This window comes from Diadema setosum, chromosome 11 (genome assembly GCF_964275005.1).
Source record: "Diadema setosum chromosome 11, eeDiaSeto1, whole genome shotgun sequence".
Lineage (NCBI taxonomy): Eukaryota > Metazoa > Echinodermata > Echinoidea > Diadematoida > Diadematidae > Diadema > Diadema setosum.
Window position 1 is genome coordinate 20,115,697 of NC_092695.1, and position 23,629 is coordinate 20,139,325.

The window sequence follows — 23,629 nt, forward strand, 5'->3', positions numbered from 1 at the left end:
CAATAAGCCTTGTTAAAGGGACACTGCAGTGTGATGATTGCTGCCATCTTCTTTCTACAGATTGACGACACGAAGTTTGTTAACTGTCAAAGTACTGTCTACGCCGAATATTTTGCAAGGTTTTTATTTTCGCGAATTTTGCGTGTTAGGTGCTATTCGCGAAATTAAACACACGCAAAAATATTTACTCTGATCCCGATGTGAATGTGATGTATGCGTGTACTCTTCTCCGTTCAGTACAGGACTCATCACGAATCACGATCGCGAATCTAACCACTCGCAAAATCGTCAGGAATTCCCAATTCACGAAAATTTAGACTCGCGAAATATATGGCATATACAGTAGATCGCAAGTGTGTATTGCACACGATCTTATTTTGCACACATTCAATAGTCCTTCAATATTCGCTGAATAGGTACGTAGTGTATGGTACAGTGTACAATGTATGTGCATGTTGGACTGGACCAGTGAATATTGATCTTATGTAGATCGAAATGTAGTCTTACACCTGTTACACATACATACTGCAGCATTTCATGTGGCTGGCTAGCTAGCAAGCAAACTTTGTTTGTGAAGGACCCGTATGTAGTTGGTTCACTTGTACGTACTTATAGAACCAGCCAGGAACAGTGGCCGAATCAAGGGATGAACCGAGATTGACGTTATTTCAATAAAATCACCCTATCAAACTGTGTTACTTGGACAACTGGAATATGGTAGATGCATAAAAGGTAGACCAATGCAATAGCACCCTCTTAAATTCTGCATCCCATTCCCTTTAAAGTAGAAGTGGTTCTCTGGCTCTCAATTGATATCTTATTTGAGATGCCCTCCTTTTTTTTTTTGTCCACCCTATAGTCTGCTTCGTATCTAATGATTGATTCCCATACCCTCTACTTGTCAAATCGAGACTGAGTACCCAGTCATAGCCCCCCCCCCCCCCCCACCATCACCAATGCAGGCAGTTTCCACGAAGGGTGACTCACGCAACGCAACAGAATCAGCCTTGATACAGAGTCATCACTCACACTGTAATGACTTGAATCAAAGTCAAAGTGTAATGCACCAATAATTTGGGCAAAGATTCATTTGATGTGGTAATGGTGTAAGGGCATCTTTCTTGTTGCTTCTGCGTACATCCTGCCCAGTTCTGAAATCTCACACATTCTACGAAATCTTCTATGTTTGCATTGAAAAAGAAAGTAAATAGCATATACATTTTTTCTTTTAATTGGAGTTCGTTTCATAATGATAAATGAATGTATTTCCTTTGATGCTATGACAGAGTACTTTGGCATCTATGAATAATTCACTTAAAATTCTTGCGTTCATGTGGTTAAAAACAATCTTTGCCTCTGGCATACCAGCTTTTCTTCTTCAATATTGATTCATAAGTCCAAACAGGCTCACACACGGATAGATGAAGAGGAACAAGTTATGACACCACACCTAAAATCTGAAAGAGAAGGGCGGTGGGGGTCAGGGGTCAGGGGGCAGGGGGTTGGAAAAGAGTTGAGACAAAGGAACTATGACAAGAAATTCCGGGTTCATCCCTTGTCTTCGCTCAAATTTGTTTGTACAATACACACAGATTTATGCATTCCACATGATCTTTGCGGTTAGATAAATCAGAAAGATTGCACAAAAACAGTATATGATCAGGCAAAAAAGACAGAACGGAACAAAAAAGCTGTGAAACTGAATCCAAGCATCATCCATAGGGGTCATATTTGCGTGCCACATTATCGGCCTACCACACACAATGTTCATGCACCGCCAATTTAATCCATCCTATTATATACTTTCTTCATCTTCTCTGCCTTCTAGTCCACACTGTTTATCCAGAGAAAAGTAGAGAAGGGGGGGGGGGGTGGGAGAGGGAGGGAAACAGACAGACAGACAGACAGACAGACACACACACAGAGGGAGAGAGATAAATCACAATGTGTCTTCTCATGTAGCCCCCCTTTGATTTTGTACAACTTGCTCTGACCTTTGGTCCTGTTGTCATTCCTCACATTGACTTTCATATTTGCCCACCAGGGGTGGCCCGCCTTTCTGTTCCCCTTTCCACATTCATGCCATCTCACACTCTGTGCTCTCTCTCTTGCAGGTGGCCTAGATACATAATCATAAATCTAGACATATATAAATGCAAACTATACCAACATTGTGAGTGGGGGGGGGGGGGTGGTTGGAAGAAGAAGAAGGTGCTGGGTTCAGATGGACCTGTTGAGAATCAATGACTGCTAATGTGTACTTAAGTAGTTTGATCAATGGGGCTCATAAACATTCAGCTGAAAGTGTAGCGAGGTGTAAACCTGAACTGAGTAATTGTATCATTGTAGGCGAGGAGGAAGGGATTGAAGGAGATTATTACATCCGGCTACTGGGGTGTCGTGTTTGTGAGAGCATTCTGGCCCCGAAATCAGCAATTCGCACCATCGTTCTCCGCTAACCTGGTTTGGGCACGTGGGCAAACAGAGCAAGATATTATTTGCCAGGAAGTGACTTTGCAAATATGAGAAAAGGTGGGGGGGGGGGGGGCAGAGGAGGGCTGGGCAGGGGAGGGATGTTATTCCAGTCGACGTATGGTTAGTGTCCATCAACTCACCTTCTCTTGCTACCGGATCATTCAAGGGCTGCCCTGCGACAAGCACAAAGCGGCAGACTTCGGCATTCTGTATAATTAAAATCAAGGGGTGCACAGACAAGGACACTGCATGAAAGAACAATTGGGAATTGTCCATGTGGAATGGCATAGAACATATCAGAAACAGAGCAGATATGACAAAAACAATAACAGCTCCACTGTGTGGAATTCTGGCATTCTCTTATCTGATAAAACTGTGTCTCAAGCAACATTTTTAACATTCTGTTACATTGCAATTGTAAAAGGAATGAATAAGTAATTATGAAACAAGACAAATATTGAATGCATATATTTTGGAATCTGGAATGCTTGCTTGAAAGCGCATGACTATCTTATGTTTGATCATATTCGCTTTGGGAAAAGAATATGATAACAAAAAAAGTGTCAGATATTGTACAAAGTACCCAAAAAAGCCTATGATGTCTGAAGTTACAGCACATCTACTAATAACTTCTATCAATGGTTCACATAGGAAGTTGAATACATATGTGACCCGCCACAACAAAAGGATCCTGAAGTGGCTGATGGCTGAGCCGAGAAAATTGAGTTTGAAGTCAGATCATCAAAATCGGTCAAAACGATCGGATTTCTGTTTTTGGCATAATCTCGTAGTCTAATGTATTGTCTATCATCTATCGAAATTTTGACGCTAAATAATCAAAAGAAAGGCAAGAAATTAGCGTTTTTTTCTTTGCCATTATTTTCTGACTTTTTAACGGAACAGAAACGTGTCTGAACATTTGGATTTAGCACCGCAGATAGACTCTGCCACAAGAAACGAGGGAGTGATCTTATTGGTCAGTGTGTGACTTCCTGGTTACTGATTGGTCGTGCAAAGATCGCTGGCGCTAAGCTTGAATGAACATCATGTAGGTTGCTAGGAGCATACCTTCTATTGTCAAGAGGTGAAAACTGTCTTGCCTCCCCTTGATCATGGTAGCATCAGAAGGAAAACTTTGAAGGCGGTTTTCTCGAAACGCTGATTTCCTAAACCACTCGACATGTGCTAATAAAATCATCTATATCTCTGCAATCGAGTACTTTTATGAGTCGTGTAATGTATGGAATTAAAGTAGAAGAGAAAGGAAATAATGTCATGTCATCTTTAGAAAATCGACCCCCCCCCCCCCCCCCCATCTTCAGGATCCTTTTGTTGTAGCGGGTCACATATAAACTTAGTAGATCAGAAGGAAAGATAGGAATGACATGCCAAAAAAGAAACCCACACAATCAAAACGACAATAAACTCCATATCCCGAACCGCAAAGTAATAAACAGGAAACATTCATTAAAACCACACAATAGTGCAAGGACATCATGCTAAAAGAAACAAATAAACTATGAGTTGTTAGGTTTGATCATGTCCCTATAGAGAACATCCTATGGTATACATCTTATGTCACATGTACAAGGTGTACAAGGAGCTCTAAAATGGAGTCTTCATTCCCCTCATTTCAAGACAGAACCAAAAACATTTTCGTTACAGTAAGTCTTGTGTTTTCTGTCAATCGTGGCTCTTTCTGAAATGAAGCAACGTCAAAAAGAGGTCTCACCTTTTCCGCACAAGGAGTGTCACTGTGTGACAGAGAAGGTGCATTAAAAGACTCCATTACTATTATCATCATCATCATCATTACATGTCAAACAGAGATTGTATATGAAAAAAAAAAAAATCTCGGGATGTGAAATATTTTGAAGGAAATGTAATCAGCAAACAAAGCCCAAATCATGACTTCTACCAGGTTCCATCAAAATGTCAGTGGTGTCATGGCAAAAGAGGAACACCTTGTTCCACGCGATGCTGTGATGCTCTTGATACTTCTCAAGTGTGCATCAGGCACAAGTCTCCTAATCATCAACTCCAATTGGACAATTGGGGACTCAGGTGGCATTTATTGAACTTGCAATTGATTGGAGAGTTTGAGAAAATACGAGAAGGGAGCCTCGAGCAAAAATTGAGTGTTGACTTCAAGTACAGAAATTGATTTTTCTCAAGGACCCAGCCATTCAAGCTCCTTTGTAGGCAAATTATTGAACTTCTCGAGACCACACCGCAGTTATTGACGTCCTGAAATTAGCCCCATCTTGTCAAACAAGCCTTTTAGTGGTGTATTCATCCCTTAGAGCCCACCGTTCACAGTAGGCAGTCCCGTACTGTGGAGCCTTCAGTGTGTGGGATGGGACAGTCAAAAGAATGACAAAGAAAATAGCCAAAACACTCAGTGAAATAACAAACAAACAGACAGACTTTGTCCTAATACTTCCAATTGGGGTTGCGGTGGTTGACCTCTCAATTAGGTGGCCAGTCATTCAAAGAGCAAATCCACTGTTGCTAATCAATTAGTGGACTGTAGGAACAGAAATGCTCGTGATCAAAAGTACCTAAAAATCTGTGGTCAGTAGGGGTAGCTGTCCAAATGATGTTGCTACACAATCTACTGAGAAGATTCACCTAAGTGCGCCCTCACTCCTTGCCATTGTCACTCTGTTCTCTCCTTTATCATTCACAGATATATTTCTTTGGTAGAAAAGGAGATTTAAATCCCTTAAATCCTCATTTAGGGATTGAAGAGTAGCCAGCAGTTTGAATTCAAGAACCAAACTCTCCTCTTTTTTTTTGTAGTTTTTCTTTGAAAGGGACTGTTACGTGTGTGGAATATTGTTCTGTTTCTCTGCTCTCCATTCTAAAGTGCACAACGTTTTACCTTATGTTCATTTAATACCAATTTGAAGGTAAAAATAAGTTGTGATTGTTCATGTCTTCCTCCGATCTCAACTACAGTTACTGTTATTTCACATGTTATGAACCATCATATTACCATCTCAAATTGTGGAAAAGAAAGAAAAAAAAGTGATTCATTTCACTTTCAATTTCAAGAAGGTATGGTATTCAAATCAATCACAGAACGCTGTCAAGTCATCATCATCCTTTCCCATGGACCAATCAGTCCATGATAAGTACGGCTGAAAGAGGAAATTGGACAGATACTTTTCCTACCCCTAACAACCTACTTTTGACATTAAATCTCAAAGAAAGCAAAGTGTAATTTACATTTTTACAAATGCTTCTCATCACACCAACACAAGCCGACATTTACCGTGGACCTCTCTACATTGGATGAACTCCAAATGATGAAATGACCGGTGGCATTATCTCAGAGAGCATATGCACTGCTATACAGGCTATACACAATCTACAGCAGTAAGTACATACAAACATTCACTTGGTGATATGGGAAATGCTGCAAGTGTTCCAAATGGACAAGGAATACCACCACAAATAATCAGTACGGTACCTTGCCAATTAATGCCTACAGCACTGTTTCTCAAATTACTACATATCACCATAGATGCAGTTTGGGTTTACTGTGTTTTCTTGTTGTTGCTGTTGACATACTACCAGAGACTCCAAATCTCCCGCTTTCGACGGGAGATGTCCCGCCGAAAGCCCATTTTTGCAAAATCTCCCGTTCTCCCGCATGAGATGCAATTTCTCCCGCCCTGGCTCTGTGTCTCCCACTTGAAATGATCTCTTACTTAGTGTCATCACATGTCGAAAAATAAACATGAGATAGCGCGAGAGAGCATCTGGAACCCCTTGAGCTTCCAGGGCCCAAGCGGGCCCTGGACCCCAGCCGCAAGGAACTTCACGCTCGTGACGTGCGTTTTGCGCACATAAAATTGGAGTGTCCCGTTTGCTAGGGGTATTGGGCGGGAGAATCTCCACATCAGAAGGTGCTTGGGGTTGGAGTCTCTGTACTGCATGCATATGTATGCCATTACCCTGGCAAAGAGCAGACCTGAGTGTAACTCCTGATGCTCTCAGTCGTAAAATCTCTTCCCAAGGTGTCATCAACTGAAGATAATTAACCCCTTTGCATTTAAGATACTATAATTCCTCTACTGACTTTAGAAGATAGCACATCTTAACCCAGTAGCCAATGGGTTATACTGCGACCGAAGGAATGCACCGCAATTCAAAGCATTTGGTACACCAACAGATAATTGCTGCAAATTGTGTGGACTTAGAGCAATCTATTAATCCGTCTTTAGTCGCAGTCGTGAAACTTTTATCGCCAACTCCCATTCAGTGGGAAAGCTCAACATATTTTGTGGCAAACACAGACATACTAAAATACGCACACGTACACGCACACAGAGTGAAAAAACGGGTTGCTAAATTTCATGAAAGGGACAGCAAAGTTAAAGGGACGGTGAAGTTTTGGTTGAGATGGGGTTTGGGGTTTTAACTCTTTGTGAGATAATTAGAAACCACTTCACTGAAATATCAGAAAGCATACAATTCTCAGAGGCATTAAAGGTTCATTTGATGAAAATGGGTTTTTGAATGGCTGAGACATCTGAAAACAACGCAAAACAAACTGGTCCTAATAACAAGTGGGTCCCACCTTTTACTAGGACCACCTGAGTTTGGGAGATCTCAGCTATCACTAATTTTCATCAAATAAATTTTGAATTTTTCAAAGAATAGTATGATCTTTAGTATTTCATATAGAGTCTAAGTGGTTTCTAATTATCTCAAAGAATTAAAGCCTGAATCCACATCTTCACCAAAACTGTACCATCCCCTTAAGAACTTAAATTTATTCCTGCCTTAAAGTGTGAATAAAATCATATTGTAGCATTCAGGTGCCATTTCTGGTTAATTAGTCCCTTTCGTAATGTAGCGACCAACACCGCTGAGAATGACCCAAGGAATGCAAATTGGATCAAAGCCACATTTTACACGCACACATGCACACTTGTATCGAACAGTAAGTAGGCATGCCAAACTTACTGTGCTTCAGCACCTCATTACACAGGTACACAATCTACTTTGCATGGTTTAATGTTTGCTTAAAAGCATACTTTATGCATACACCATCCATGCAAAAGACCACAGTCTTAGAAGTGAACATCATCCTTGATTAAGATGTAGATTCAAGGGGACAATCTGTCATTATCCGAGTACGCATGAAAGTCACTCCTTTTTAAAGATTTAGGGTACAGGACAGGGAGTACTGTAACAGCTGAAGTGTCCTTATGCACACATACACTTGCCATCGCTGTCTGGTCAAAAAGTGCGTTCTAACCCAAATTTTCTCTAATGCTCTGCCATTTTTTGTCTTAGAGTTTTGCCAGCCATTCTGTACAGCTTCTTTTCAAACAGTCCCACTGCTAGGTGGAACTGTAGTCATTACGCCCTTCTTGTCTGATTGTGTGCTGTAAACAAACGCCAGGGGAAAAAGAAACAAAACAAAATGCCAACAACTAACAATGCAACTGAGCAATATTTTCTGAACTGTCGTGCAATTGAAGGTCTGTCAACAAGAGTTCCACATCCAGCAACCCTGCAGCAAGTCACTCCCGACTTGACCTCAACTCTTACAAGAATGTCCTCACTCTCACTAAATACCTGCACAGTAAACACACCCTTCCCCCATTCTTCATTTTCACTGCAGTGCTTCCATACTAAGAATTATTGATGAGGTTCCATCTATCTCATTTACTTGCATCAATAGAGACAGTATCAAGAATTGGACATGGACAAACAGAAGAGGGAGCTGTTCAAATATATTTCCTTGGTCTCTCCAACTATAGCAGGAGATTAAAGTGGCACTGCAAAAGGGGTGGTATTATAGTTTTGGTTGAGGTGGGGATTCAGGCTTTAACTTTTTGCAAGATAATCAGAAACCACTTACAATGTATGTGAAATATTGAAGAGCATGCAATTCTATTAAAGAGGAATTCAAAGTTTATTTGATGAAAATCGGCATTGAAATGGCAGAGATATCCAAAAATATATAAGTGAAACAAAGTAGTCCTAATAAAAGGTAGGTCCCACCTTCTATTAGGATCTCTTTGACTTTGGATATCTGAACCATTTCAATACCAATTTTTATTTAACAAGCTTTGAATTACATGTACTTTTAGAACTGTATGCTCTTTAAAGTTCCATACAAGTGATTTCTACTTAGCTCATACAAAGTTAAAGCCTGGATCCCAATCTCAACCAAAAATATACAGTATTCATCGCATAATCGGGACAGGTTGGGAGTAGCAAACACAGCCCCTTTAAGCGGGGTAACCGATTTCGCGATGAGCACTCACCATACACTAACGGCATATGACATTGTACATGTAGTGCGCACACACACACACATGCATACTGACGTACTGTACATGTACATGAATACACAACCACGCTACCCCTCGGCGCGACCCTCTAACATGTTACACTCTAGCTCTCCCTGCACATGGCTTTGCTTATAGGGGAGAAGAATGTTCGCGAAAGCATGTGTTTCGCAACGCCAATGGCATGGATACTTATACACGGCGCTTTCGTGGCTATGCATGTACGTGTACTGGATGGACGGAGGTCAAAACACATCAGTCCGAAACTTGCTTTGTAAGTTCGATGTAAACGACAACTGATAGGGAATCTTTGAAAAATTGTTGTGGTATTTTGGTAGATTTTTTTGTGTAAAATATCAACAAAATCAAAGATCGCTTGAAGAAAAATTGTCCCGTTTATCAGAGGTCCCTGCCCGATTATCCAGTGAAAATAACATGCATTGCAAATGTTTTTGGGAAGCATATGTCATTTAAGCGAGGTTCCCGATTATCAGATGCCCGATTATGCGATGAATACTGTACCATCCTTTTCACCCATTGAAGATGAGTCGAGAGTATACTCGGGCAGGGGTCTCTGGGAAATGCATGTTGTAGCAAAATCAGCTTCTCTTCAGTGGGTTAAAGGGACTGTACAGTACTGGTTATGGTGAGGATTCAGATTTATAACATTTTTTTTTTTTTTTGGTGAGATAGTGAGAAACCTCTTATGAGATATGAGAGCATGTAATTTCAAGGATTCAACATTTATTTGATGAAAATTGACCTTGAAATGGCTGAGATATCCAAAAAAGCGATGCTGATAAAATTGACAGGCCACGCCTTTTATTAGGATCTCTTTGTTTTTCCTTGTTTTTAGATATCTCAATCATTTCAAAACCGATTTTCATTAAACAAACTTTTGATTCCCTTAGAATATGTATGCTTTTTAACATTTCATAGAGTGGTTTCTAAATATCTCGCAAAACGCTACAAGCTGAATCCTCACCCCAACCAATACTGTACAGTCCCTTTAAGCTTTAGTACCTGAAGACAGACAAGACAAAGATAGAGACAGATGGAGGAAAAAAGAGAAGTTGAAGGAGATAAGAAGGAAGATAAGAAAGAGGAGGAAGAGGAGAAAATTCATTAGTAGAAGAATCACAACAAAATTGTATAACATGGCAATGAGAAAGTAATAGAAGCATACAGTAGTAATGGTGTGGAGGAAGCCATCAGAAATTCAATTATTTTTCTCTTGTCTTTAAGCACTTTAAAGCAACATAAGACATGAACAATTGAGATGCATGAGTAAGGTACCCCTATTTTGATTTTGTTTTAGTCCATGGACTACATTTAAAATGGATTTGAATTAAAAAACCAACAACAACCTTTGAGAATTCAGGCCAAAAGGACTACAGTCTGAAAAGTTGATATTGCAATACCCATTCTGTTACTAAATTGCAACATAAAACATGGAAATGGGGTTAACGTTTCTGATTAAGACGTATCAAATATATCAAGGAGGGGGAGGGGAGGGGCTGCCCTTTTAGCACAGTTGCTACAAATATGACAAATGTCTGTTTGGGTGATCCAAATTCAAGAGGTGAAATCGGATGATGCAAGTCGAGGATAAATCACTTAGGCCGTCTTTATTGATGTCAATCCTCACCACTGACCTTGGCCTGTAATCTCTCAGCTTTTCTCCATTTAACGAACTCAAGAAGAAAAGAAGAATCAGAAAATGATCGTGTCCCTAGATGTAAAAACTGTAACCGATCCATCTCAGTTAGGCCCATTAGGCATGCAAGACAATAGGAAGACTCTAAAAGCTGGATTTGTGATGTCTGCATTGTGGAAGACATTTAAAGGGAAATGGCAAATTCAATCTAGATCACCTGCGAAGAAAGTTGGGCTATAGTCTGGAGGACCAGAGGGATGCAACGGGATGATCTACGACATCAGCAAATGAACAACAAATAGAAATAGCGGTCAATTATTGCTAATTTGTGTGGGGTTTGGGGTAAATAAAGGAGGGACACGATACCAGAATGCTGACAGTGGCGTACGAAGACACAAAATGAAGGTTGGTCAGGTTCGACAAAGAGAGTTCAGCAAGAGATTGGGGCTCGTTCACCAACATTCATCCATCTTGTCTTTGGCAAGCTGTCGGAGTGGGCCTCGAGCTTGTCACGTTTGACCGATGCCCGACGCCCGCCGTACACGTCCATTACGGCAAACGGCATTGTCTTCGAAACAGCCTGCTCAATGCATGTTTGTGCAATCAGTACAAATGGTGGCGGGGAGCTATCACGCCTTGGGCAAGGAAATCAAGTCCTCTTTTGACACTTTTTTTCCATTGGAAACTTGACCAAAGTAGTTACAGAAGCCAAATGTATACTCACTGTATTCTAACAAAAGATGCAGGCTAACTTATCCACTGTCACTCTGAAAGAAAATGTAGTTAATAATCTTGTCTGAGAGTTGATACATGTGTATGGCTAAAAGCCACAATTATTCTTACCAGTTTCCTTTTGTAGGTTACTGCAGGATCAAATTGTTTGGTCATCTAAGCACACAACTGGTGTCTTTCCAGGGGGAGGGGGGAAATTGTGTAAAAGCCCCACAAGTTATGATTAAGTCAAGGCTTCACAAAATGTAGCCATCCAAACACAAAGTATTAAAAACAAGGAAAAGTAGAAATTACGCGGTGCGTAACATATGTCCCCGCCGGAAGTAGCATTTTGTAACAAAATGTGCAATATAGGTAAAAAATCAAGGTCAAAGGTCAAAGAAGTCAAAGGTCAAAATTCTGTGTAGAAGTTTTGAAGCCCTCACCTAGTGCCATCACATAAAGCAAATGGAATCGAAATTGGGTTAGAAATGGCGAAGGAGTAGCATTTTGTAGCCAATGTACAATATAGGTCAAAAATCAAGGTCAAAGGTCAAAGAAGACAAAGGTCAAAATTCTGTGTAGAAGTTTTGAAGCCCTCACCTAGTGCTATCACATAAAGCAAACGGAATCGAAATCGGGTTAGAAATGGCGAAGGAGTAGCATTCTGTAGCAAAATGCACAATATAGGTCAAAAATCAAGGTCAAAGGTCAAAGAAGTCAAAGGTCAAAATTCTGTGTAGAAGTTTAGAAGCCCTCAACTAGTGCCATCATATAAAGCAAACGGAATCGAAATCGGGTTAGAAATGGCGAAGGAGTAGCATTTCGTAGCAAAATGTACAATATAGGTCAAAAATCAAGGTCAAAGGTCAAAGAAGTCAAAGGTCAAAATTCTGTGTAGAAGTTTTGAAGCCCTCACCTAGTGCCATCACATAAAGCAAACGGAATCGAAATCGGGTTAGAAATGGCGAAGGAGTAGCATTTTGTAGCAAAATGTACAATATAGGTCAAAAAATCAAGGTCAAAGGTCAAAGAAGTCAAAGGTCAAAATTCTGTGTAGAAGTTTTGAAGCCCTCAACTAGTGCCATCATATAAAGCAAACGGAATCGAAATCGGGTTAGAAATGGCGAAGGAGTAGCATTTTGTAGCAAAATGTACAATACAGGTCAAAAATCAAGGTCAAAGGTCAAAGAAGTCAAAGGTCAAAATTCTGTGTAGAAGTTTTGAAGCCCTCACCTAGTGCCATCACATAAAGCAAACGGAATCGAAATCGGGTTAGAAATGGCGAAGGAGTAGCATTTTGTAGCAAAATGTACAATATAGGTCAAAGGTCAAGGTCAAAGGTCACGACTGAAATTCTGTGTAGAAGTTTCAAAGCTCCCATGTAGTGCTATCATATAAAGCAAACAGAATCAAAATTGGCTCATAAATGACAGAGAAGTAGCAAATTGAAGATTTTGATCACACACGGACGCACACACGGACACACGGACGGACGGACGGACACACGGACGGACGGACGGACGGACGGACGGACGGACGGACGGACACACGGACACACACACGTACGGAGCCCGTTTCATAGTCCCCTGCTCGAACTCGTTCGGCGGGGACAAAAAGTCAACTCTCTTGATCAAACATGTGCTGACTGCATTCCCTTTAAGACTACTCAATATTTAAACTGAATCGAAAAGAAAATTTATTTTTTTCACAGAAAAAAAAAAATACACCTGTCCAGCTATAAGCAAAATACCACATTTTGCAGTCATACATTATACTATTGTTTCTTCTTATTCTCCTCCTCCTCCTCCCCACTGAATTAACCCACAAATATCAATTGCAGAGTTTCTCAAACTAACTCTTACTCATAGTAATAAGGTTTCCTTTCCATCTGATAATCTCAAACATATTTCATCACTCCACAGAAGACTATGTATGTGAACTGATCTTTTTGTGTGGGCTCCTATTACAGCTCTCATCACAGAGATTTCCCACTATCCACAACCTCATGGTCAAAATCTACCCTGCTTCATCAAACCAAGACAAAAGACAGAACTCATGATGATTTTGAGACAATTGATTCACATCTGAATAAAATAAAGAACTGATTACATAAAGAACAATTTGAGAAATACTGATAATGTTCCTTCACCTTTAATAATTATCGTGGTAAAGAATGTTTCAACCATGTTGCAAAACAAAAAGCATGCATCAAGAAAATTGCTACGTTAGTTTTTTTCTTGCCATGACTTGAATGAACAGCATTGCTGAATAGATATTGAAGCTCTGTGCATTGGCAATAGGGATATCACTAATACTGTATACACCATATATTTCGCGAGTCTAAATTTTTGCGAATCGGGAATTCCCAACAATTTTGCGAGTGATTAATTTGCGATCGTGGAGTCCTGTACTGAACGGAGAAGAGTACACGCGTACGTCACATTCACATCGGGATCAGAGTCAATATGTTTTCACGTGTCTTTAATTTTGCAAATAGCACCTGACTCACAAAATTCGCAAAAATAAAAACCTCGCGAAATATTCAGCATATACAGTACTTACGCTTCTTGAAATGTCTGTACACGCAGTTACAGCACACAAGAATTACATGACATTTAGCTGTGCATTAAAGCCAGACTTCATAATGCTTTTCAGCTTGTGAACCATGTCATACATGCAAAAGCATTGTCTACATGAACTTGAAGTTTATGATGGATCGTGTGTGTGTGTCTGTGTGTCTGTGTGCAAGCATGAGAGTGTTGTACATATAAGCATGCCTGGATGAAAAGTACAGATGTTGTAAGGTCAAGTCTGGTGGGAAAAATGCAATATCCCACAGCAAGGAAAAATATTCAAAAATAAAATGTAAAAGGGACTCAAAGTTGTATTAACCTGTGATTGAGCCGCCCCCATTGTTGTGGTTGTATTACTCTGTTGTTACTTACAATTATGTTGCTGAACGGAAACTTGTCCAAATTTGCAAAGAAATGGCAGAAAATGTCGGATTATAAGTCCAGAGGTTTAAGCACTCCTTAGGGTGAGAGATATATATTACACCAAACAATGTGTTTTTACATTGTGCATTGGCGCACTTTTGAACTCTTTGTAACAGGTACTGTTTATATACAAAACACCAACGGCACCTTTGGAAACTAGCTTTGATAAAAATCACCATTTGCAGGCACATGATTGCACGATCATATTTATCAGAAAGAATAACATTTATATAGCTTTTAAATTAAAGGAGTCACTGCAGAAGAAAATGGAGAAACATGCATCTGTACTCTATAGATTTGCTTGGGGAAAAAAACAAACAAAACACAAGTATTTTAAAGCTCAAAACAGAGTACTCACATGCCCAGTCAATGAAATGCAATGTTATCTAGACGTACTATCATTGAGAAAACTGAACATTCTCACCTAATTTGCATAACGCCGGTCACGGGTATAGCATTCATACACACATCCCTAAATGGCAAAAATGATTTCCTTTGATCAAATTAAGAGAACCAAAAAAATGCAAGAAACAGCAAAAATGGTTGTCTTTCCGAGTATTGTGACGAATGAGAAGTACAGGTGATCACACTGTGGCACAGTTTCAGATGGAGACATTTCAAATTCAAGATTGCATGCAGCGGATGAAGCAGAATGATTTAAATGCAAATTCAACTCTGAAATGTGTGGCTGATTTGTTCATATTCTGAGGAATGTGTCAATTTTTCATAGTTTTGTTGAATTCCTCCATCTACTGCAACTCTCTCTTGCAATAATTTCTGCATATGCGGTACAATTTTGAATCTGAATATATCTATTTTTGTCATTTTTTTTCAATTACTTCTCTCTCTCTCTACACTGTAATTTGTAGTTAATTAACCTGATGAGGACAGTTTATTTTGCTACAACACCTGCCCAAGTATACTCAGGACTCGTCCACAACAGGTAAAAAGAGATCAAAGTATTGATATCAAAAGTTTGATGGTAGCATAGACATGCCTGTCCCCACCTATTCAAGACCAACAATTCTTTCAAAGCATTCTCCCCCCTTACACTGCATGGGCAAGACCTGTGAAGCGCCCGAGGCTATGGGGGCCGCCTGCATCCGATGGTTATCAAAGATCGCTAGACAACTTCTCTTTCCCCTCCCCATATCCTTCATGCCGAGATCTAGTGGGAAAAAAAAAAAAAAAAGATATGTCAGCTCTGGGGAGCAATGCCTTGATGATCCCGCTGTATGATGTGCACTCTGTGCTCTGGGTCACTGGGAAAGAATTCGGCAGAGTCTCCTAAACCCCCTTTTTCTCAGCGATTCTTCATTCTTTCTTCAGCTATTTGCGCAGATAATTGTACAATTTCGGGGTTCGGTGCAAGTGCCACGAATGTACCGTCCGCGGGGCCCCCGTGGAACCGGAAGTAGATAATATTTGAACCATTGTTGTGTCACGCATTCTTCAGTTTTGCATGTACATCCATTTTCTTATCCTTCCCACCTGAAAATTGATTTTGACATGTAAACATCTCCCAACAAAATTCAGACAATATGCGGGAAAAGAAACTTTTCATAGCCTGACCTGGTTTGCAATTCATCAGGTCTATCTGTTCATAACAAATGCCACATTTGCCCTGTGTTGTTGCTTCTTTTTCTTTTTTTCTTTTTTTGAGGGGGGGGGGGGTCTGGAAAGAGTATACTGTAAAACAACTTTAAAACAATTAAAATTTTGTGTGCATTTTAATTTCAAAATTTTCATTGAGATTTGCAAAATTAAAATGCACATGAAAGTTCTTGTCTACACTATAATGCATTGGATGCCAGCGGCAATTCACAAAACATACATGTATTATGCTGAGAAAAAGGCCATCTGCTCCAATTCATAAAAATTTCATGCCCGCAATATTTCTTGCTTTAAAATTACAGTAATTTGTTTTATAACATACATGTACTACTTTAGGGGAGAAAATGTAGCTCATTAGGATTGACAAGAGCAGTGCACTGGCTCATTACAGGTACAGGATGTGGCACTGTTGTTTAACAAGTTTCCAATAAGGACTTTATATAAAAACACAGCATGGCAAAATAAAAGTGAAGGAGAGAGAGAGAAAAAAAAAGAAGAAAGAAATCAAAATGTGTGCTGGGGATTTTACACAAGTGTTTCAAATCTTTGCGAAGCATTCGATAAGCCTCCTGGGCTGTCAGCAATGGTGACAAGCTTGCCAGGATCAGGGCGTCAATAAAGAGCAATAAACAATTAATCTGGGATCATAACAAATCTCTGTAAATAAAAAACTACGCCCAAATCCCGCATTAAATGCTCGATAAGGCTACTGGCTCTTTTGGACCGGGAGGAAGATCACCAGTTGCTTTGGTTTAAATTCAACCCATAATTTCAGTCTCAGTGATGTCGGTCATGTCAAGCCAACATTATGAAAACCAACTGGAAGTCAAAACAGTCTAGTGGGGTCTCACCATCTTTGTCTTATTACCCCTCTAAAGTAGGGATGCTTGGATGAAGAAAAAAATATGCCAATTTCCAGCTATTTTCAGCGAATATTTTTAGCTTGTTTTCAGAGCAAGGCTTACCTCCAAAATATGGATCTTCTTCATGAAGTGACCCATAAATGCTATGTCATTCTTCTCTCATCTTCTTTGCCCTTACATATACCTTTCTTCTTTATTAACCCATTGAGAATGAGCTGGTTTTGCTGTAACCCGCATTTCCCATAGACACCTGCCCGAGAATACTCGGGTCTAGTCTTAAACAGGTTAATACCCGAGTACTTTTTCTGAAGCTCTAATTACAAGTATCATCAAAACAAATCATTACATAACATAATGCACTTATAAATTCTACTTGAAACTGATATACTCTTTTCCTCATCCAAAACATATTTATAAAAGACAGAAATGTCTAACTGGAGCCCTTTGAGACAAAACTTGCACTTTGGATCAGTTGCTGCACTCTTTGGGGAATGGTTGTACACAGACTGATACAATTTCATAATTTCAGAAACAATGACATAAGGTACCCTGTCCTATGCTGTGCTTATCCTATGCTACTACAGTATTCTGAGGTTTTCTGACTTGAGTCATATTAAATTGCATTTCTTGTCCTACATGGCCAAATTGATTAGTACAAATGCAGGTATTCACATTTGTACCAAAACTGTTCTGTGGGTCCAAAACTTTACATCATGCAATCAAACCCATATTGCTGAAGTCGGTTTAATCTTTTGATGAAACAAACAAACAAACAAACAAATCTAGAGAAGTTCAATCACAATAACTTTGCTCTACATTAGATTTTCCATTTTATGGAATCATATCTTTTGTTCCAATTGCTGCCATTGGAAATCTTTTCAATTTTTCCAAATTGCTTATCAATTGCCATTTCGATCAAATTTTAGTTCACATCATTTGCCCGTTCCAGGAGGAAAAAATAACAACAAATGCACAACCTAAAGATGCTACTTGTCAAGTTTTATTGAAATCCATCCAGGAGATGAAAATGTAAAAAGTTTACGCACTATGCGCGACATACATGGCATGCCTGACAATGAATAATCGCAATAGGTCAGTTCAGTCATTGGCTCAGGTGAACTATTAAAAAGAGCCACTGCATCCATTATCCCACTTATATTGCACACTCAGTGAAATATTTGTGACCCTGCATCACAAACCAACAAATAAGTCGCCATACATGGATTCTTAGTTAAGAGCAAATTCTGAAAGAGCAGACTTTAAGCTTTGAAATGATGTATAACTGAATTCAAATGGGCTTTCCTAACCTATCCTAATATTAGAAAGAAAGCACACACTCTGGAAAGTGTGAACTGAGAAAAGATGCTCTGAAGTACAGAGTCTATTCAAGTGCTTTTATCTTTTTACCATGCCGTGCTAGCTGTGTGATGAATGGAACAAAAAACAGGATGTTAACCACCAGAGCAACAACAATGTAGGGATTATCAGATTAAGCTGACATTTAGCATGCTTTATTAACACATTCTGTAGATGATTAATGCCAGCTTTCAATGCAGTAGCATCATTCTTTCCAAAGTTATTGGAGTTGCAAGTGAAGAGTATGGACATGGTTTTTGAGAAATGAAAAGAGGACTCCATGAGAAACACCTAATCACACTATTCCACCAAAATGTGTTTGGAAAAAAAAAAAACCTGCTAAAAACAAAATTTCCTGTTCGCTTTATGATCCCAAACTTTAGTATAATGAAAAAGAAGACTTGCTCTTTAAGAAAATATAGAAAACTCAAGATTGGCTGGGTTGACCCATTTCATCTATTTCCAGTTCTAACACAAAATCAGTGCATGCCACTTTTTGTTGGTGTTGTGATGCACGGTCACATTTGTTCTCTCATTTCACCTACCATCAATTTAGCATCTGCATTGTATGCCCGTCTACAAAACGATGAAACTCTAACTACAATATTCACAAGATTTCTAATATAATCGTAAAATGGTGAGTTTAGCTGATTTTCCTTGGTCGGGCTTGGTTTCCAGTGGCTCCGACTGGCAGTTTTCTGCTGTTGACAAATGGCATGGTGTACCCACCACATGAAGCCATTGCAAAATCACTACTAACAGCATCTAAAGGTCTGCATGTGAGCAACACAAAGGACTATACAGGGATGGTATACTTTTGGTCGAGATAGGGCTTCAGGTGTTCAACTCTTTTGTGAGATAATGAGAAACCTCTTTTGAAATAGGAAAGAGCGTACAATTTAAAGTTTATTTGATGACAATTGAATTTGATAAGGTAGAGATATCCAAAAACAAAGTAAAACAAAGTGGCCCTAACAAAAGATAGGTCCTACCTTTTATTGGGACCTCCTTGTCTCTGAATTTCTTGACCATTTCAAAACCAACTTTAATCAAATAAATTTTGAATACGTTTCAGAATTATATGCTCTTTCATATTTCATAAGTGGTTTCTGATCATCTTGCAAACAAGTTAAATCTGAATCACCCATCTCAACCGAAATTATACCATCCCTTTTCATGTTTCATGTGACAGAATCTTGGGCATTTGCAGTATGGCTGAGATCCCTCACACTCCATTACTTTACTTTCAACTTTCCTACCTTACAGAATGATAATGAGAAGACAGCCTGATAAGATACATGTAATACTATGAGACACATGTTCCTAGATTACGAAGGCTTTCACCTTTGAGAAAGAAAAGAAAGATATGAATCCTGGCATGCTTGAACGCTTGTCAAAGCCTTGACTTTGAGCCTGACATGTTTCACCATGGAGTGACACGGTTCAAGGACTTCCAACAAGCTTCATAACCCCCTGCAGCTTGCATCCTCCCCAGCACCGCCGGCTTGATGGACAGTGCCAACAGCCTACCATTCCGCTTGCAACAAACCTGCGCATGGATACTTTCACAGGTGGGGTGTGTGTGTGGATCTCACTTAAACAGCTGCCATCACACCCTAAGCCTCATGCTAGCAAGAGCCAGTGAGCCTCCTCTTCCTATTACCCCTACACCCCTCCTCCCATCCTTGCCTTCTTCCCCCCCCCCCCACTCTCAAAAAGAGGTTTACGAATCCCTCACGTCCCCATGCATTCCTGTCAACATCTTAAGTTACCCCTCTCTCTCACTCTATCCATTCCTCATCAATTTTTCTGTCATTTCCTCTCATCCTAAAGCCACAAGGGGGCAGCGTTTGTGTCACGATGATGGCCCGCCAAGTTGCTCCGTGTTCGCACACAGCAACAAAGTGGAAGATAAAAAGAGAGAAAGAGAGAGAGAGATATAGAGAGAGAGGGAGATATGGAGGAGGGGAGAATCAAAGATCTTTTTAATATTTTCCTGGGATTAACCCTCAAAGAAATCGACCGACCTTTGTCCTCCAAGCGTACTCCCCACTCCTTTGCCAACGTGGCGGCCACACACACCTTTCCAGCAATCAAATCGTCGTCCGATTGTCACATGAGAGGGGGCTTTGCGTGGAATTGGCTTCCTAATTGAGCCAAATTGAAGCCAAGCTCACTCTGTAATAGCAAAAGTCATTGCAGAGGTCCTCTGGAAATGCACGAGCATCACGTCGTCGGCAGAGAGACACTTTCTGGCAGAACTCTTCCCCCCCCCCCCACAACCTCCTCTTCCTCCTCCTCCCAAATAAGATGTACTTGAATTTCTCCCAAAACTTGCCCCCTTGACCCTTCATCGGGTGGAAGCGATCAAACAAACGTGCAAAGGGCTACACTTTCAGATTACGAACACCTCGAAAGGCAGAAACTGCATGCAGGGTTTTCAAATCATAACCAATCAGGTAAGAAATATTTGAAGGTAATGTTACCTTGTATACGGTATGCATACAATGCTTCTTTCAATTGAACTTCTCTCTTTTCGCCATTGTTTTTACTTCTCTTGCCGCGTTGCTCTGGTTCCTTTTTTTTTTCTCTTCGTACAGTGAGTGGCAGAATAAAGTGGATTTGTCTTCAATTTTCCGAAATGATTGTGACATATTTCTATGTCAAGGAACAGGTCATGTTGGGGATCGTGCCCCGTGAATCAAGGCTGCCCTGCTCTCCTCGTGATGGGGTCACAGCGGAGCAGGGGCGAGTCGTCAAGAGTTACCTGTAATCTGCACACGTGGTTCTGGTTAGGCATCGACTCCCCAATTCTCCCTCCCCTCCCTCACCCTTTCCTCCCAACTGTTAACTTGCTGTCTACGGGAACTGGGTGAACCCTGTATTAACACCATGGGAATTACAGAATCTCAGAAGCAATGGGTTAATTCTCTTTCAAGTTTCAAGTTTATTTTATTCCATTCAAGTACATGAGCTTCACTCCCTTTTACTCTGCCGTAACTGAGGATGAAACATATAATCATTTGATAGAAAACGCAAAAAAAAAAATTGATATTTTTCCTAATCGAAAAACATCTTTACACAAGCTGCATGTTACCTTCTTCACTAATATCTGAAGACTCTTCCCAACAATGCTTTGCAAATGAAGCAACAAGATCTACATACAATGTATATAATGTATAATCATGAATGGGGTTTTTTTATGGACACAGAAGTAATGCCCATGTGGTAAGCCCATTAAAAACAAAGGAAAAGAGAAGAAAAAAAAAACCCTCAAAATCTTAACCAAGAAGAAACTCTGTGAACATTCTAACTTTCACTTAATGGGGAAAAATGACTTTCATCTTTGAAATGTTTTGTCTACTTGATTGATTTAGAGACTTCAAGTGTCACAACAATGGAAAAAGGCATCACACACAGATATATGAGTGACTTTAAAGGGAGAAGTCACTCTCCTATAAATTATCCACACAAAAATTGTACACTGGCATGAGAAAAAAAAAGCATACATCCAAGTGAAAATATAAGCACTTAATTTTGTATTTTATTGATATTTGGCATCCTGACTACATACCATATCATTACTTTCTCTTTTTTTTTCCCCACAAGCATGTTCCTTCAAAGGCAGCATGACCCTAAGGTTTTAGTTTTGCTTTAGTTTTGAGTACACCCAGGAATTTAGTCATATTAAAAATGATTAGGTAACAATAATTGGCAAAGAATAGGCCAGCTCAAAATTTTATGAATTTTTTTCCCACACTCTTGACCTGTTGAGGACGAGTCCCAAGTATAATCGAGCAGGTGTCTGGGAAATGCGTGCTGTAGCAAAATCAGTCCGTCCTCAACAGGTTAAAAATGTGGTCAGAACAAAAAAAAAAAAATGTAATCTGAACACTTTAAGTGATAGCCTAAGATTCAACTTTGACATAATACGGTTCTATGCATTAGCAACTTGCTTATCAATTTTATTTGTGTCTCATTGCTGAGTTTAAAGGACAAGTCCACCTTCATATACACAAGAATTGAGAGAATGCAGCAATATTAATAGAACACATCAGTGAAAATTTTAGGAAAATTGGACAATCCGTTCAAAAGTTATGAATTTTTGAAGTATCTGCGCAGTCACTGCTGGATAAGAAGACTACTACAGTGTATGATGTCACGTGCGTACAACGATATAAGGAATATAAAAAGAGAATTTCACAAAACTTTACTTTTTGAATAAAGTGCAAATTTCTTTGACTTGTTAGTGACGTATGTTAAGGGTAATATTATTCCCCCTGCCTTCTAAAAGAGAGAAGTCGAGTGTTCTTTTGTTAGGTGAGAAAAATCGAAATATGTTGAATTTTCTTTATTTTTTCTCTATAACGCTGTACACAAGTGACATCAGATGCTATAGTAGTCTTTTCATCCAGCCATGACTGAGCAGAAACTTCAAAAATTCATAACTTTTGAATGGATTGTCCGATTTTCCTCAAACTTTCACTGATGTGTTCTACTAATATTGCTGCATTCACTCAATCCACATGTCTATGAAGGTGAACTTGTCCTTTAATGGCAGGGAGTTACACGGTTTGCCATGAAGACAGAACTCCCGAACATCATATTGGTATTATTGTAAAGAATGTGTACACCATGCTGTTCGCGGAAAATACTCATTTGTTCCAAAGTTCTGTTATCCTATTGAATGTCACACACACAAAACAGGCAGTTAACAAATACATACGGAAGCCGTCAGAGAAGCAGTGAGGTTCTTAATGTGTTTCATAAAGACAGTATTGGTGTTATTGTAAAGAATGTATACCATGCTATTCCTGGAAACTACAAATGTACTCATTTGTTCCGAAATTGTGTTAAACATTTAGTCAAATGTCACACACACACACACACACACACACACACACAAAACAGGCAAGTAGCAAATAAAAAAGCTGCCAAAGTAGCGGTGAGCTTCTTAGGCACATTTTAGAATGATAGCATTTTTCACACTTCCCTCTATCTCTGTGAGCACATACGCTGTAACATGGTGCATTCAGGCACTACCATTATTCTGTGTAATACTGCATGAATTGTTCATCACACCATTACAAAAAACAAACAAAAAAACTAGAAATGTCGCTTTGGCGACTGGTATGCCTCCGCCATAATGCATGATTTTCCCAATAGGTCTAGATAGTACATGTGGACAATGTGTGATTACATTTTCACAAAATTGGCAAAATATTGAAATGACAAGTTTGTCACAAATGTCTTGAATGTTCACCTTCCTTGACCTAGGTTTAATTGGATGAATAGGAGAGCATGTATCTAGGGATTTAAGGACTTTAACTTGACTTTGACCCATTCATACATTTAGGCATTTAGTAATTTTCAAGGTACAGGTGTGGAGAAAAAGTGCAATTTCTGAATTGAATAGTAAATTGTTACCATTTTCATCTGGCCCTTGACCCTAAAATTCATAAGATAATCACTTTCAGGTAGAACATGCATAATATGTACTAAGTTTCAAGATAACTTGAGCCACTTCGAGATATGGAGGAAAAAGTTAGTTCAGCACTTTCACTTGATCTTTGACCTTTTGACCTTTGAGGCAAAAAAAGAAGAAAAAAAAAACTTTCCAGAGAATTTCTATTAGGTTAC

General features: G+C 39.5%; 1 protein-coding gene across 1 annotated transcript in view; it reads right to left on the bottom strand.

Moving 5' to 3' along the window:
• LOC140235173 (uncharacterized) overlaps window positions 1-23,629 on the bottom strand; it is a 94,373-nt gene that overhangs the window by 35,581 nt on the left and 35,163 nt on the right. Inside the window, exon 7 of the mRNA XM_072315208.1 lies at window positions 2,616-2,682. Within this exon, the coding sequence (XP_072171309.1) occupies window positions 2,616-2,682 (67 nt within the window). The remainder of the gene's footprint in view (window positions 1-2,615; window positions 2,683-23,629) is intronic.